The sequence below is a fragment of the Sinohyriopsis cumingii genome, chromosome 2 (assembly GCF_028554795.1).
Source record: "Sinohyriopsis cumingii isolate HCF-2022 chromosome 2, ASM2855479v2, whole genome shotgun sequence".
Classification (NCBI taxonomy): Eukaryota; Metazoa; Mollusca; class Bivalvia; order Unionida; family Unionidae; genus Sinohyriopsis; species Sinohyriopsis cumingii.
Window position 1 is genome coordinate 140,965,496 of NC_142962.1, and position 17,872 is coordinate 140,983,367.

Genomic DNA, 17,872 nt, shown 5'->3' on the forward strand with positions numbered 1-17,872 from the left:
AGCAAAGATAGCACTTAGATGAGATTGTTTTTAATTGATCTGAGGTTAGTCCATATTAAACAAAGACAGCACTTAGATAAGATTGTTTTTAATTGATCTGAGGTTAGTCCATATTAAACAAAGATAGCACTTAGATGAGATTGTTTTTAATTGATCTGAGGTTAGTCCATATTAAACAAAGATAGCACTTAGATGAGATTGTTTTTAATTGATCTGAGGTTATTCCATATTAAACAAAGGAAGAACTTAGATGAGATTGTTTTTAATTGATCTGAGATTAGTCTGTAGTAAACAAAGAAAGGACTTAAATGAGATTGTTTTTAATTGATCTGAGGTTATTCCATATTAAACAAAGGAAGAACTTAGATGAGATTGTTTTTTTATTGATCTGAGGTTAGTCTGTATTAAACAAAGAAAGCACTTAGATGAGATTGTTTTTAATTTTGTTTATGTTTTAGGAGACAACAGCCAAACAGAATTACATGTAAGGAGAAATGAACTATTTGTAGCAAACATTGATTTTATTGTGATACAAGCATGATTACATGTGATAGATAAAAAAATTAATGTATAAAATATTAAGTGTTCCTTGACAACAGCAGTCATTACATGAATGCTGTAACCTATTTACCAAATCCATGTATATTGGGACACCATACATGATTTTTCACCATCAATTAATTTTAAAGTAATCTTTTGTGCCCTCAAGTTATGGGACAAATCTTTAATTTTGAGTTGTAAGTTTTGAGATACCTTTTTAACCATAATATTGATGCTTAGTTGGTACAATGAATAATAAAGGGTATCATTTATAGGATTTGAAAATGAAATCAATTGAAAATTGGGACGTCCAAAAATGCACTCAAACTTAAATTAAAATTAATACAATGAACAACTGGTCTGTGCTAATTGTTTACACATTTCTTCCTAAGTGCAAAGTTTGAAAGAACAAAACTTTTCAAATCTTGAGGCAATATTGGAATTCTAGATGTTTGCAATACAAACAAAATACAGTAAATTAAATTGTTTTTACATTGTGATGCCATTATTCCTGTCCAGAAATGCATATAGACTCTGATAGGCACTGTGTTTGTTCATTATGGTATTCATTACACAATACTATTATCTACATTTATGTTTGATTTTATTAATTTTAAATTATTAAATTACATATTATTCATCAAGAAGTGAAGTGTTCGTCAATGAATGTTGGTTACCCTCAGGTGTTTGCAAGTATATTGCTTCAATTATTGTGCAAGTCGAACAACTCGTATGTGTATCATATCTTATGTCTTGCTCAACACTTGCATTGGATGCAATGAAAGTTCTAATTTGATTTACATTTGCCTTTTCATAAGCCAGATCTAATTCCCAAGCAATATTTCCTCAGTTAGCTGCCAGTGCAGAGCTAAAGGCATGTAATGACAGCACTCACTTTGTTTTCCCCAAAACTAATAAGTCTTGAATTTGACACTTTTTGCCAAATCTGACACTTTTTGCCAAATCTGCACACTTAAAGGAATCCAAAGCTGGTTTCAGTGGTTGGCTAGCTTTTTAAAAATAAAACTATAGTAAAAGTCACATGGGTCATATAAGTGCATTTACTGATCTAAATTTTAAAACTAATTTTTTTAGTCTCGACTTTTGAGTGTTTTGGACATTAATTGTCATAACAAAATTTTCAGACAAAATACATAAGATGCATGTGAAGTTACATAATTGCCTCCAATTTATTGGACTTGTGTTCCCTTTCTTTTTCCGGCCAGTATTTTCCCAAGCTTTGTTTATAAATGATGAAATAAATGACAACATTGTCATATCTGTTTGTCTGTAGTAGTACAACCTCTTCCCAACAGACGCATTCCCTCTTACATCACAGCGTGCAACAAAACCAGTTTAAATGAGATCACCCTGCTTGACTGTGCCTTAAAATATTGAAGTACATTATCACTGAATTTGCCATTAGGTATTTTTTGAGGAATTTATACAATAATCTTCAATTGAATTTTGATGGACAAGGCATGAAATAAAATGAATCAATGCCATTTAAAGGTATGTGAAATCAAATTCTCCAAAATGACACATGTAGCTGCAAAATGTGACTTAGAGTGTGTCATGAGCTATTTGAATTGTACTATAATCTTTGTATTTGATACCCTAAATTGAAACAATGGGTTTATTTCTCTCTATCAGGTGTGTTTATTCACCACTGTAGCTTATACTGTTTGCCATCTTGTTATCATAACTGATACAAACAGGCATTGATGTTTGTAGTGGACAATAGCATACTCAGCGTTAAGAATACTTTTGTAACCCATCTTAGTAAGTATATTTTGAAAGTATTTAATATTAGAGATTTTTCTTTGTGAAATACTGGTATAATGTTCACCTGGATATAGTACACTCTTGGGTATTTTGCACTAAACACCATGTTGTGCATGAATTGCTGGTGCCTTGTAGCAGAAATGACAGCAAGATGGCGTACCAACTGGTGAAAGATCTCACAACCCATAAACAAGTGAAAACTGTGACCACCATCCAAATCAAGTCAGGAAAATGCCTCACAGAAGAGCAAGAGATCCTCAAGCAATGGACATAATACTGCTCAGAATTGTACAATCACAAGACCCAAGGAGATCAAGCAGAAATTGCCCTCAGGCACAACAAACTGATGACAACCCCATTCTTTGTGAGAAAATAGAAATTGCAGTTAGGTCAGTAAGATAGGAAAGTCAGCTGGCATTGACAAAATACCAGCAGACCTCATTCAAGAAGGAGGAGAAGAGTTAGTCACTGTTCTAACAACAATCTGCAACAAGATATGGCAGACAGGAGAATGGCCCACAACATGTGCTCAATCTTTGGTCATCATGCTCAACAAGAAAGGAAATCTACAACTATGCCGAAACCAAAGAACCAACAGTCTCATCAGCCACCCAAGCAAAGTCATGCTGAAGATAATTCTCAACAGACTAAAGCCTCAAGCAGAGAAAATTATTGCTGAAGAGCAGGCAGGCTTCTGAGCAGGAGGTAACATCACCAAACAAATCTTCAATCACTGGAAAAAATCTTTTATTTTATCTTGTTCCAACATGTATGGTTATATGGTATAACTTAAACAATGTAATCCAGTATGAATATTTGTTGGCTGGTTTTCAAATAGTACAGTTTCATAGTGAACTTTACAATCTTGCAGGCAAATGGAAAATCCAAAAACTTGTTGGTGCTACATTTGTACTGATACAATGAACAAAGAGAAATATAAAGAATACATTGAGCAAGCCTCTGCCAGCAGTGTAGCTTGGGTACATATGGCGAGTATTTATGGCATATAAATGGGCAGGGTATACTAAATGGATCAGGCTGGTACAAAACAGCATACGTCCTAGGTAAATTCTGGCAACAAAGTAATTCAGTATGCCTAGCTATATCGATATGTATCATATTAATGTAAAACTAGCTGCACATGAAACTGGTTCACCTAGTGAAATATAACTAGCAGCTGTTTATTTCAGGGTTTGTAATTATTCCCTTTGAGGAGAAAGTTGCTAAAGATACAAGTACAAGTTAAAAGAAGCCAAATAGGCAGTTCCTACTGGAAACAGCAAGTTTTGGTCAAATCAAGATACTAGAATATTTTACCGTGTGCATGACCCAATTTGCTAAGAAATCTCAACATTAAATTCGGCAGAGTGAGCGATAAAGTTCTTCAAGTGGCAACATATTTAAACTTCTAGCTTGTCTAATATCAGCTGTAATCTAGCAGTCAGTTACATAATGCATCACTTTGCGTGTACTTTCTGCAATTTACGATTTATATCCTTTTGGTAACTGTATAATAAGAAGCATTTCCAATAAATATTTGTTCTTTTTCCAAAAGAATGAAAATCTGCATGTTGCCATATGTATTGTTAACACACCCAATGACGACACTCTGAGTCAATATGATCTTACTGATTCTATATATACAAGTAGAAGTGCAAACAATAATGCAAAGTAAAAGCAATTATCACCACACAAAAACTGACCACACATTTTTATTTTAAAACTCTTGGTGATGATTACTAACTGCAACAATTCAACAGAAATTGTATAAACTTAACTGCAAATCGATTATTTTATTGCAAATTTTGAGAAATATGATTTGTTTATTTATCACAGCTTTAGAAATGCCTAATATTCAGCATCTATGTACATTGTTGTTATCGGACCGAGACAACATTTTCCCCGAGTTGAATATTTAAATGAAATCTTCTTTTTTTAAAAATAAGTATTGTATATGCATGCTTATAAGTTGAGTCAAACTGCAAACAACAAAGATCCTGATCTGCCATAGCATAATGCACCTGCAGATCAGGGTCTATGCTGTATGTTCTACTGATTATTTCTGACAAATTGCACAGACCCAGATCTGCCAGCACCTTATGTGATGGCAGATCTAGGTCTATGCAGTATGTAGTTGGACTAATCTTATAAGTGAGTATATAAGCTATCACCAAATAATAGAGGAAAAAATCTAATCATTGTCTAGGTAGGTTTGACAGTAAAATAATTGCTAATATTTCTTATGACATCAGCAAGCAAATTTTTTGTCTTCTGCTGGTTGTCACCAAGTGAACTGCACACCCTTCTGATGATTTCTTCTCCATTTTCTCTGCGAAGCATGTCACAGTATAGTTCCACTGCAAAGATAGGGCAGATATAAAAAACAATGTTGGTAAACAACAGAGATATATTATTTTAATACTGTTCTGTTGTTAATCTGATCCTAAAATGCACTGAAAAGTAATGTTACACATTATTTCAACTCTGCTTTATTTATTGCTAAAGTTTATAAGCATACTATCAAATCTGAAAAATAACAGCATACATGAAAATCAGTACATCAAGGCCTGTTGGTATCTCCATAGCACAAATAATCACACACAAGCTTTCCAGCAGCTTTGTGGAGAAAATAAGTGCATACAGTCCTTCAGTTTTGTAGCAAAGCATATAAAGGCCTTCCAGTAGGATTGTGGAGCAAAGCACATACAGGCCTTCCAGTAGGCTTGTAGTAAAGATACAGGCCTTCCAGAGGTTTGTAGCAAAGATACAGGCATTCTAGTAGGCTTGTAGCAAAGATACAGGTCTTCCAGAGGTTTGTAGCAAAGATACAGGCATTCCAGTAGGCTTGTAGCAAAGATACAGGCCTTCCAGAGGTTTGTAGCAAAGATACAGGCATTCTAGTAGGCTTGTAGCAAAGATACAGGCCTTCCAGAGGTTTGTAGCAAAGATACAGGCCTTCCAGAGGTTTGTAGCAAAGATACAGGCATTCCAGTAGGCTTGTAGCAAAGATACAGGCATTCCAGTAGGTTTGTAGCAAAGATACAGGCATTCCAGTAGGTTTGTAGCAAAGATACAGGCATTCCAGTAGGCTTGTAGCAAAGATACAGACATTCCAGTAGGCTTGTAGCAAAGATACAGGCCTTCCAGAGGTTTGTAGCAAAGATACAGGCATTCCAGTAGGCTTGTAGCAAAGATACAGGCATTCCAGTAGGTTTGTAGCAAAGATACAGGCATTCCAGTAGGTTTGTAGCAAAGATACAGGCATTCCAGTAGGCTTGTAGCAAAGATACAGGCCTTCCAGAAGGTTTGTGGAGGAAATAAGCACACTACTTTTGTAAGTAGGTATATGTATGGGCCACTTTTTGTGTTACAACTATATGCCTTTGCTCTGGTGCCAAAGAACAAAATCTGAAGATGGAAAGGTAGTGTGTTACCATCAAAATGTGGCTTTCAAAACATCCTCCAATGGTAAATGTGTCGTATATTAGGTCAGTTGACAGCAAAATCTTAACTCTCTGTGCCTCGCAAAAGGCTACGGTTCTGTCTACTCTATCCAACTGGGCATGTTCTACTTCCCTGTTCATGAAGAAATTCATTCCCGTGTATACAAAATCCTGAGATGGAACTAGCTTTGATTTCTCTTGGCTTGGCAAAAGACCCAGCTAAATCACTATGGATTAGCAGTGAGACAAAACTCATCTGTGGGACTTAAAGATGCCACTGTGAATCAACCAGTCATCAAACTATTCAAGGATACAGTGACCTTATAAGTTAGGTGGCAACTACTCCCATTACCCTGGTAATGACTCTGGGTGCAGAGGCTTGGCTGAAAAGGAGAGCATGAAATTTGGGAAAACCTCCCGGTCCAGATAAAACTAGAAGTACTTCACCCATAGTCCATAATGTTCAACCAGACCTCTGAAAAGAGGATAGTCGAGTACCTACAGGAATTGACCAAAGAGAAATGAACCACAGGAGAGGGAGTAAGTCACATGGATTGCCCCCACCCACCCCCAATGGGAGAGGAAACTGAAAACTTCCTTCCTTGATCCTTTATGGCAACCCTATCTAGCAAATGACAGTTTGCATTGGGGTAGCTTCTTGAACTAGGCCTGCATCATTTCAGAGAATTTTGCTGATGCCCCTATCAACGACCAGGATGAATGCTTCCTGGCCAGTTTCAACAGGCTAAGAGCAGATGCCAGAGAACAGTGTTGTTGGTCCTTCAGGTCTGAAATGCCATCAAAGGAGTAAGGAGTAAGTGCTCCATAGAAAAACTTTGCCTCCAACAGGAGTAGCTGGAAGAAGGTTCTTACTATGCTCCATTAAGACTTTAGATGTGTCTAATGCAACATCCCTGCAGCTCAGCTGCAAGTACCATGGACAAGGATAAGGCATGCCTACTTGTTTTTGGCAACCACCTCCAGCAAGCACAACTGGAGACAGAGTTCTTCCATCAGATGAATGAACGAGCTGCAGAGAAAAGATCTTGCAGCCTAGTCTCAATTACCAATATCCCAAGTGAAAGGGGTGCCCCCAGTGTCTAATGGGGGAGGCTTAAAGGGCCAGGCAGGTAAGTGCACCATGTAGCTAGTGACAGAGACCAGAGGTTGCAGCATAGAGGTGGTGACAAACCACCCCTTACAGTGATGCTCACTGTCTAGCTGATCCATATCCATACATAACTCTTCTGGAAGCTGGGTATCATAATGTAAACAGTGATGGACAGTCTGAATTAGAGCCTGAATAAGAATCAGGATCCACTGACTTCCATCAACGACAGCATCACAACTAGACCAAGCCTCCAAAGATGAGTCTGCGATATCCAATGTACAGCTGCTCATGAAATTAGGTCTGCAGAAAGATGAGTTCCAGCAGTGAATTGCTGGAACTGGAACAGACACATCCACATTTGCAGAATGCAGCTGTCAACAATTATAGGTTGTTTAGCTCAGTATCATGAATGATATCAGTGTCTGTAGCTCAATGAATTTTCAACTCTGTCTTAAGTGTTGATAAATTTACATAATTAAAATGTCTGCAACATCTAGTTTTCTTTAAAATAATTTATATTTTTACTTACTGTATGTTTGTGATATAATTTACCTAAGCAGTAGCCCATGTTTGTTTAGCTGTCACAAGCATCAGCTCCTATAACTGCCTTGTCCTTTATCACAAATAAACTCTCCACAACTCCAGGGGCAAAATAGTTGATTATACAGAGCACTCTTTTTCAGGATATATCGAACAAGTAGTTTTGCTCTGTATGTTGATACAAATGGTGTTGAAAACATTTTTTGGTATTGAAAGAATTTGTTAACTGTAGCTACATTATTATAGGCCTAAGTGAAAATTCACTGAGCAACAATCTTGGATATCATTCACAATGCTGGCTTAATGAAAATAACAGTATTGTCATGGTATTAGCATGCATCTTGTTTCCATATACCAAGTGAATTCTGTAACAAATTTTTGTTTTCATTTGGTGGTGTCTTATTACATTTTGAATAATTCTTTTTTTCTCTGGCTGTCTTCGGGGTTTCAGCCTATGGTGGCTCCCAGGCTTCAAAATACCTCCAAATGCTGATGTTAGGAAGCATAAGTAGTGTGAGTCATCAGACATCACATAGATTCCAAAGAGTCTTTATCTGGAGTTATAAGCATCTAGTGTATGCAGAACAAATGTGAGTTATTTATCTTCTTATATAACCCAGAATCACTTAAGATCATAAGGAACAATTCACAATCATTTTTAAAAAAATTAGTTATTAATATTTCTTTTAATAGCATAAGAAATTTATAATTTGCAGATAAATTTACTCTATATACCTAAAAATCCAAATGGCCAGATGAACTGGCTACTCATTTTTCACCTCAGTCCACTGTGAAACTGGCTGGCATCAGGCTGGAAGCAATTTCACCTGCTGCATATCATGCATATATGTTTTAAATAAACTTTAACTAAATACAATGTTTGGGAAACAATTTCTACAGTTCACTTCCAATGAGCTATTATGCCCATTCATAAATTGCAAAAGAAATACACTACTCCCTTGATAACTCACAAACCCAATTATAACATGGGGTGAGGCATGGATCCCATTTTTTCAAGAAGGAATTTTTTTTTTTAAATTGGTCACATTTGTTGAACATGAAGAAAATCGCAATCAAAATTGGTAAATGAAACTTTAAAATATTCCTCATTTTATCAACAAAAATGGTGGTTGATACCTGAATTTTTTAAAATCTATATCATTAAATTCTCAACTTTTAATAAGAATTCATATATTTTGTTACATTTTCTTCCAAACAACATTCTCAATACACTGTAGATAACAATACTCAACAAAATTTTGATAATGAAAATGTTTCTAATGCCTGGTGGCAACACTATAATAAATAAATACCAATTAAATAAGTTTTGTAAAGTGAAATTGATGTTTTAGTTCTCTCTTTTAATTATTTCTGTTTAATCATCATAAATTCATTTTGTCCTCACATATTCAAATGTGAAGCATGTCAATCTGTTACAGCTATGTCAGCAAGCATTTCTGTGGAAACCTGAGTAGGTGCTGACTGTGTTTTGATCTCCAGCTTGTACAAGTATTTATTGTATTGTTACATTCAATTACAAGGAGACTTGCTCTGTATTATTAATTTTTTGTATCAAATCAAATAAATGAAGTGGAATAAGAGAAAAGTTGAAAAGACATGCAAATCCTGCTTGCATAAGAGTTAGCAGTCATGTCTGAGGTCAACTCATTTTAATTGATCATTCAAACAGAGTTATATATATTATCATTTAAGTAATATGATTAAACGACCTTAAATTAACCTACTCATTTACACTTGTGATGAAAGATAGCAAGGCAACCAAGCAATATGAGTAGTTGGTGAATAAAATGCTTTGTTTCTCAGGCATGGTTTATTATGAAGAAGCGATTTCCAGCATTTGTAGAGAACTTCAAATTCCTGAATTGGTACCATGAGATTTCCTCAAAGATGAGAAAAAGTTTCACTATTACTTGCAATGAAATCATGGCATCAATAAGTTACTAACACAAAAATGAAAAAAATAAGAGTTTTGAAGCTGAGGGTTGTTTCATACAATAACTGTTTCAAGGTTTTGAAAAGTAATCTGTAGTGTTTTGACTCAAAAATAATAACATTCATTAATGTAATTCACACTGTTTCTGCATACAGATGTTTGCTGAAACATCTTGGACTAACATTATTAACATACTTTCAGAGGTGGTTGTTAAAGATCTGTCATAGGTTGGGTATCTTGAAAATAAAGTAATTTATATAAAAAGGTGAACAACTTTGTTAGTAAAAGTTCATTATTGATAATTATTCCAAACATGATTATAAAATGAGTATTCAGCCATTACCCCCCACCTCCATTTTTCTTGATGATTAGAAGGGATGGCATCCAACCTTAATTGTTTTGAGGTCCCTCAGTAACTTGCACCCTTGCTTATAGTGTGGTCAATGTTATGGTCCCTGCTGTGTGCAAGTTATCGAGGGAGAGATGTATCTATCTTCAGACACAAAAACTTTGACATTCAACCTAACAACAACAAAACAATAAACTTTTATAATGAGCTAACTGAAAGGACATAACCTAATTTCACTTAAGTTTTATTGTAATTTATCCATGTACTGAAAGACATAACCAAATTTCACTTAAGTTTTATTGTAATTTATCCATGTACTGAAAGGCATAACCAAATTTTATTTAAGTTTTACTGTAATTTATCCATGTAGTGAAGTAAAATTAGAAGCCATAGTCTATATTTGGGAATAATAACCATGACCTTTAAGTTACTGACTCTCAAATCAATAGGTCAATATGCTTCTGTTTGGGATTAAAAGGTATACAATATCAAATTTCATTCAAATCTATCCAGTAGTACTTAATTTACTCACTCTTTACAGTGGTTAGATTGCACAGGGACCAGGCTGCCAAATACTGGGCTTCTTCTTTAGGCAGTGACTGACACTCTAGCAGGGCCAGAACAGGTAACAGGGATCGGTATCGGACATTCCTCTTCACATTGACCTCCCACAACGCCATGACTGTTCTAACCTCATCCAGGACATCTTGTGGGGAAATACTCTCCACTGTCCAGTTATCCAACCCATCTGATAACAAATACACCAGTATGTAAACACAGTGGTAGGATGTTTCTATTTTGCCTTCCTCGGCATCACTGTGCTGGAGGAACCATCTAGAGTAATAGAAACAAAGAAGAGGGGTCAAATTAAATCAAAATAATTACCTATCATGCATTCTCTGAAGAAAAACAAGAGCTCATATGATAAATCTACTTCTGTCATGTAAATTAAAACCAAAGTTAAAATACAAGAAAAAGAAAACATGTCAGACCTTCATTTCATCCTTAAAAACATCTGGCTACTATTAATGAAAAAAGAGTAACTTCAAGCAATATTTAATAACTTTTAGAATATACAGCAACCACTTTCTACATGTCATTCCTATATACCAGTCTAGCCATCTTCTCAAAGCTGAAATACAGATGAAGTATTTGGTAAAATGCTCTGCCAACAACAGTAAAGCCTAGAGTAGCTAAACACAAGCTGACACAAATGGCAAAGGCACAAGCAACCTAGATTTGATGACATCACAGTCTGGGTGTTGACAAAGTGATCCCTTGATCTGCCTCTTGTTTCCACATTTAAAAGCAGAATTCATCCAAATCCTACCATATGTACTCATTTATAAGACTAGTCCAACTGCAAACTGCACAGACCCAGAACTGTCATCACACAATGAGCTGGCAGATCTGGTTCTGAGCATTTTGATAGGAGTATTCAGTAGAGCAAACAAAACAGACCCTGATCTGCAAATGCATTATGATATGGTAGATCAGGATTTTTGTTATTTGTGGTTAGAATCGACTTATAAGTGACTATAAATAGTAATATAAATTTCATTTGAAATGAGCACTCATGTAAGATTCGCTATAAAAAATAATGCTAACTTGCAAGTCCTATGTGGGAAGCCCAGTTTCTTTAGTCTCCAAGAAAAAAAAGCTGTCTTTTTTTATAATACCAGATTTGTCCTAAGACATGTGAGAATGGCCCTGGATCACTGGGCCCATAAGGATGCCTCTTTCATGGTCTGTTATGATGTAAACATGGCTATGTGATGACTGCCAAGAGAGTGCACATTGAGAAAAATAATCTCTTTCCAACAGGTGAAGATTCAGCTATGGTGTTAAGTATGTGAGTGCTGAGCTGCTGTTACAAATAAGCCATAAGAGGGATTCCTAGCATAAAAATCAGTAAGATTCTACATGAAAAATGTTAGGCTATTCTGCGATTGCTGAAAAAATAACCATGGAAACCAAGTCAAACATGGATTCTATTGCAACGACATTTTGAAGCAGTCGTTCCATGTTAATGAAGGGCTTTTGGTCCATAAACAAAGTAAGTATGACAGTCTCAGGCCTACAGTCTCTGTCACCGGTTCAGTTACAGTTATAACAGAAAAGTACTGTTGACTTGGGTGTTGAAGTGGCCTCATCAAAGCAACAAGGAAGATCAGCAACTTGATCAAACTGTAGCAGTCTCTAGAATAATGGCTGGTCTTTCTTGACTAACAGATGCAGGAATTGGTAAGAGGTCTTGGGCAACTCAGAAGGCAAAAGTCAACAGAGTTCTGTTTGCAGGAGCTGGAAAACCTCATAGATCCATGTGTGGAAGACTCAGTATTTTCTGAATATCATCACATCAATAAAGGAAGATGATGCTTGTAAGTGTGACTCTTCATGATGAAGATAAGAGTTTCCTGTGAAGGGTACAATAATAACCTGGAAAAATAGCCCATGTGGGACAGTGAAAAAACGCTGGGAATCTGTCCATGCTGGGACAGTTATTTCCAGGCACTCTCTATGATCCAGGTGTGATACTGGCCAACATGCTTATCATAAAAATGAAATCTGAAAATGAAGTGTAAATATTTTGCCACAACGAAGATGGGGTGAGAAATAGAAATAAAACTGATTATCCTTCCCTGTTTGAGAAACTCCTCAATGTCACTCAAATGGAGAAAAGGCACGGACTAATATTGGTTTTGTAAGGTCTTTAAAAAAAATGCTTCTAGTATATTGTATTTGCTGGCCAATAAGACGACACTTTTTCCCAGAAAATCTAAGCTTCGTCTTATACTTTGAATCTACTTATATATGGATTTTTCATCCAAATCACTTCATTTTATGTCAGTCAATTTTTTGTTTGAAAAAAAAATCTCCAAAAGTATGTAAAATAGAGTATAAAATAATATTTTATTTTAGGGAAGAGATCATGTATGAAAAAACAGAGAAGGATTTTAAACAATTACATGATGGTCAGTATTATAAATTAACGTACATCATATGTAATTGCGCTAAAGCAAAGGAATGTATTTTCATAGTTTACATTTACTATTTAAAATATTAATGTTTTCTCTCTTTGACAAAATCTTCAGCTAAACAGGGGCAATAAGGTAAAAAAAACAACAAAAAAGCCATGAAGAGCTGGAGTCTTTTTCTCATATATATCAGGCCATATTTTATTTTGATAATGAGGTGCAAGAAGAAAAATATGATGGAACACATATGACTCCATCTCTCTATGTATCTCTTCCCAAAAAAATATGGAGAAAGCATTTAAGCATTAATGATGCAATATCCATATCGCTGGTAATCTGAAATAGCATACAGTGATACTTTTAATACTTATGAAACCAGAAGTTATTAGAATTTAATTCCACACAGCATCGCAAATTTGATCCTAACTATAACTCAGAAAATGTTCAGGTTAGCATCATTATATGTAGATAAAAGTACATAATTCATTTAAATACTTCATGTGAAACAAATTAGGTACTTTTAGTTACATTTAATGATCCAGACCAGAAATGTTACTATGTTAAAGATAGGATAAAATTCACAATGCTGTGCAGAACGAAGTGAAAAAGATGAAGCCGAGGCGTTGATCTGGAATCATCTTATACTTCGCATCGACTTATGTATGGATGAAATGTGGAAATTTACCAAATCTGCTCATTCAACTTATACTCTGCATCAACTTATACCAGCAAATATGGTAAGTGGAAGTAGTAATTTAAGTATGGATTTGGCAGCATTCCCTCTTTCAAAGGAAAGATTTCTCTTGCCTAACTTTGACCTAGGAAAGAACATGTCTTTTATCACTTTTATTGCATAAAGCAAGCTTGAGAGGGCTGGATTTGCAAGGAAGTGGATGTACTCCTAATGTTTTATGATAGATAACATATCTGAAGAAGGAAAGGACAAACAGTGTAAAAAGATTAGTTCTAAATGGTTCCCTTTGTGGCCATTGTATCCAAGTTGACTGTAACGCAATGACTACACTACAAGGACTGACCTCAGTGCAGTGATGAATTCTTCATTCATAAGATGGGTCCTCAGTCTCTGTACCTCAGACACATTGTTCTGTTGGGAAGAAAAAAAATATAGTGTCACAGTCTCTGTACCTCAGACACATTGTTCTGTTGGGAAGAAAAAAAAATAAAGTGAAACAGTTCTTGAACCAGATACTGCTGGAACCAAAACTATGGTCTGTTTGAAAGGTGATCAATATATGGTCCCATTAGGTTCAGAATATTTGGCCAATCTGGAGAGATAGCAAACCAGCTTACATAGGGTGCAATTTCATGTGTTTTACTGCATTGGTAATAAACTTAAACTGTGGATAATTACTGCTCATGAAATAATGTAATTAAGAAAATGTCAATTTTATTGCAATAGTTATAACATTCAAATCAACAAGAAATATAGCTCTCCCCATTATAATATACACTTTGCTATAATGTGATTCTGGATGTGATGAAGTAACATTATGGACCCCATGGCCAAAATTAACATTCATCACATGAAAATGTCACATCAAAACTACTGTACATGATTTGGACATTGCCAGCACATTTTTACAGTTAGCATTTGGTTCTAATTAGCCATTAATGTAATCAGTCAGTATCATATATCATATTCTGAACAGGCTAAAAATAACCAGATTTCTAATGAGTCACTATTGTGTTCAGTCTGTATCAAAATGTCCTTCATCACTAAAGTCACATCATCAACTTAATCTGTGTCAACACACCTTGCTGATCATACAAAGGACCAGCTTGTTGTACATCACTGTCTACTGACATTTTGACAGTGAAAGATCACAGAATCGATTAGTGACAACATGTCTTATGTACATGCTGCTGCTTTCTGTGATCTATTGCCAATGAAGAGTCAATGGACAATGACCTCAAATAATCTCTTCTTTAGTACCTGTCTTGGAAAATTAGCAACATAAGTGATTCATTGAAGCCCAGAGTGCATTATCCAATCACTGATAGATGCTCATTGGCAGCCACAAAGTAGACCATTAACACAGCTAAGTATCAATTAGTTGTGAAATTAATGAATTCAGTATTACCTGCCTTTAGGAGTGAATTGACACAGAACCCTGTTCACCTAAATTCATTTGGATAAATAGTGAATTTAGACAGTTAATCTCTCAATGGATACATTCAGGAAAAAAAAAGTTTATTCTCTGAAAGAGATATTGGATGACTGAAATTGACTTAAGACTGCCAATGCATAAAATCTGGTTGTAATGACTTAGCTGTGCTGTGAGAACATTTTAAATCATTCAACAATTTTCATCACTGGATCTACACTGATAAGGAGTTTGCCACTGCTAAATGCATGACCAATATAAGACTGATGTGGCTAGATAGCCCATCTTTGCTAGTCAAGGTTTTGATATGTTAACCCTATATAATCCTTAGCGGATCAAGCAGACATTTTAGTGTTTTGTCCTAGCAAAATCTATTGGGTTTAATGAGTTGCCTCCCTTAGTATGAAATGCCAACTAACCAATAGCATGTAACAGCGATGCATTGTACATTGGCCAAAAATGGTGGAGGCAATTGACTTCAAAAGGATACTTTGTAAGTTAAACATTGAAAGTATGACTATGTAGCAGAGAGAAGTCATCAGAGGTGTATTTGAGTGAAAAGTATTTGTACAAACATGGACCTACAGTGGAAAATGGCATATTTATGAGTCTATTCAAGCTGTGTGTTCCTCTTGTCTCAATCGTGTAGGAACAGTGTTTAAATTTGAACAACTTAATTTTGATTGGATGAGGTAGGTTGTTGCCGCATCCAATGAAATTCACACACCTGAAGTTCAGAAATATCTGCTCGATCCACCAAGGTGTAGATAGGGTTAAGATATTGGAACCTTGGCTGCAAAAGATGCTAGAAAACCAGGATACTGACCTTGCATTGATGATGCAAGAAACCTTGTAGACTTTGCAGGATAACAAGAACAAAATGTGCTTATTTCAAACATTACTGGATTTCAAATGGATTACAAACATGCATGTAAGTATGTTGTTTCCATTATTTTGTGTTTTAAAATTTTTAAAAGTATGTTGCACATGGTGTGACATCATTCAGTCACTAATCTGCATATGTAACTGGTGCTTTAAACTAAAGATGGGAAGTTTAACCAACAATCATTACTCACAGATGTTTACTACATATAGAGATTCATTAATTGTAAAACATATTTAGAATATGTGATTTTGAGCTCTTATTTTTTTTAAAAAAAACACTCTTAATATCAGAATGTGAATTACAACTGAAATTTCACATTATTTTTTGTTTGCAAGTGACTTAGATTTTAATCACACTGATCTTGATGACAATGTACAAAAATGAGGATTGGCAAGTAAATTCATTTTAAAGTCTGTGTTGAATAATTCTTCTAATATTACTTATATGATATGAGCTGTCAAATATATGGTAGTACAGGTTAAAAGAAAACAACATGAAGCTAAGTATTTTATCTTTAATTCCTTTCTAAAACATTTTTACTGGACAAAATGAACAAATGCCTGCCCAAACTGTCTAATTTGCATAAACTAACATTATTACTATAAGCTGGAATGGCATTTTGTTTAGCCATACCCCCCACCCATTCCCAAACACACGCTGAAGCATTCATATAATATTCAATCATTCAATCATTCTCACAATCCTGTCATTTGGTACAAAAAGCAGTCAGCATTTATCGACTCCCAAGTAATGTGTTATAATGGGGAAGAGCTGTATATTCAACAGATATAACAAGCTTTGAAATCTAGTGAAGTCATTAAATATATGAATAGTAAACTGTGTGCTGGCACAGACAAAAGGTCCTTTACATGGGTATATTGTGTATTTTCTTTCAAGTGTATTCTGTGCATTTGCTTTCATGAGTATGTTGTGCATTTGCTTTTATGGGTATGTTGTATATTTGCTTTTATGAGTGTGTTGTGTATTTGCTTTCATGAGAATGTTGTGTATTTGCTTTCATGAGAATGTTGTGTATTTGCTTTCATGAGTATGTTGTGCATTTGCTTTCATGGGTATGTTGTATATTTGCTTTCATGAGTATGTTGTGTATTTGCTTTCATGGGTATGTTGTATATTTGCTTTCATGAGTATGCTGTGCATTTGCTTTCATGGGTATGTTGTATATTTGCTTTCATGAGTATGTTGTGTATTTGCTTTCATGGGTATGTTGTGTATTTGCTTTTATGAGTATGTTGTGTATTTGCTTTCATGAGTATGTTGTATATTTGCTTTCATGGGTATGTTGTGTATTTGCTTTCATGAGAATGTTGTGTATTTGCTTTCATGAGTATGTTGTGCATTGCTTTCATGGGCATGATGTGTATTTGCTTTCATGAGTATGTTGTGTATTTGCTTTCATGGGCATGATGTGTATTTGCTTTCATGAGTATGTTGTGTATTTGCTTTCATGAGTATGTTGTGTATTTGCTTTCATGAGTATGTTGTTCATTTGCTTTCATGGGCATGATGTGTATTTGCTTTCATGAGTATGTTGTGTATTTGCTTTCATGAGTATGTTGTGTATTTGCTTTCATGAGTATGTTGTGTATTTGCTTTCATGAGTATGTTGTGTAATTGCTTTCATGGGCATGATGTGTATTTGCTTTCATGAGTATGTTATGTATTTGCTTTCATGGGTATGTTGTGTTGCTGTGTATTTGCATTCATGAGTATGTTGTATATTTGCTTTCATGAGTATGTGAGGTATTTGCATGTGTGTGTGTGTGATTTGGATTTTTTAATGTAGCTTTTAAAAAATTTCAGTCATATTGCTACAATGTCTGCAGTGTGGCAGTTTATAGTGATGTCTAGCACTAGGGCATCATGCTGCAGACATGTAGCATGATGTCCCACCCAGTCACATTATCCTGACACCAGGCCAACCAGTCCTAACACTAACCTCTTAATGCTGAGCACCAAGCAAGGCAGCTGTTAGTACCATTTTTGTAAGTCTTTGGTATAACCTGGCTGGGGATTGAACCCATGACCTCTTGCATCCAAATCGGATGCTCTAACCATTAGGCCACTGGGGCGGTTTAAGTATTTGCTTTCAATGGTATGCTGTGTATTTACTTTCATGAGTATGTTGTGTATTTGCTT

General features: G+C 35.3%; 1 protein-coding gene across 2 annotated transcripts in view; it reads right to left on the bottom strand.

Annotated features, from left to right (window-relative positions):
* Window positions 1–367: 367 nt before the first annotated feature.
* Window positions 368–17,872, bottom strand: part of LOC149805954 (protein zer-1 homolog) — a 68,169-nt gene continuing 50,664 nt past the window's right edge. The window contains exons 14-16 of one of the 2 annotated variants that reach the window (XM_089950739.1): window positions 13,738–13,805; window positions 10,255–10,556; window positions 368–4,682 (exon numbers count right to left, since the gene is read on the bottom strand). In XM_089950739.1, coding sequence (XP_089806865.1) covers window positions 4,528–4,682; window positions 10,255–10,556; window positions 13,738–13,805 — 525 coding nt within the window. In that variant the 3' untranslated portion in view covers window positions 368–4,527. Of the gene's footprint in view, window positions 4,683–10,254; window positions 10,557–13,737; window positions 13,862–17,872 lie in introns of those variants that run through there. The other variant, XM_089950740.1, reaches the window with a different exon arrangement.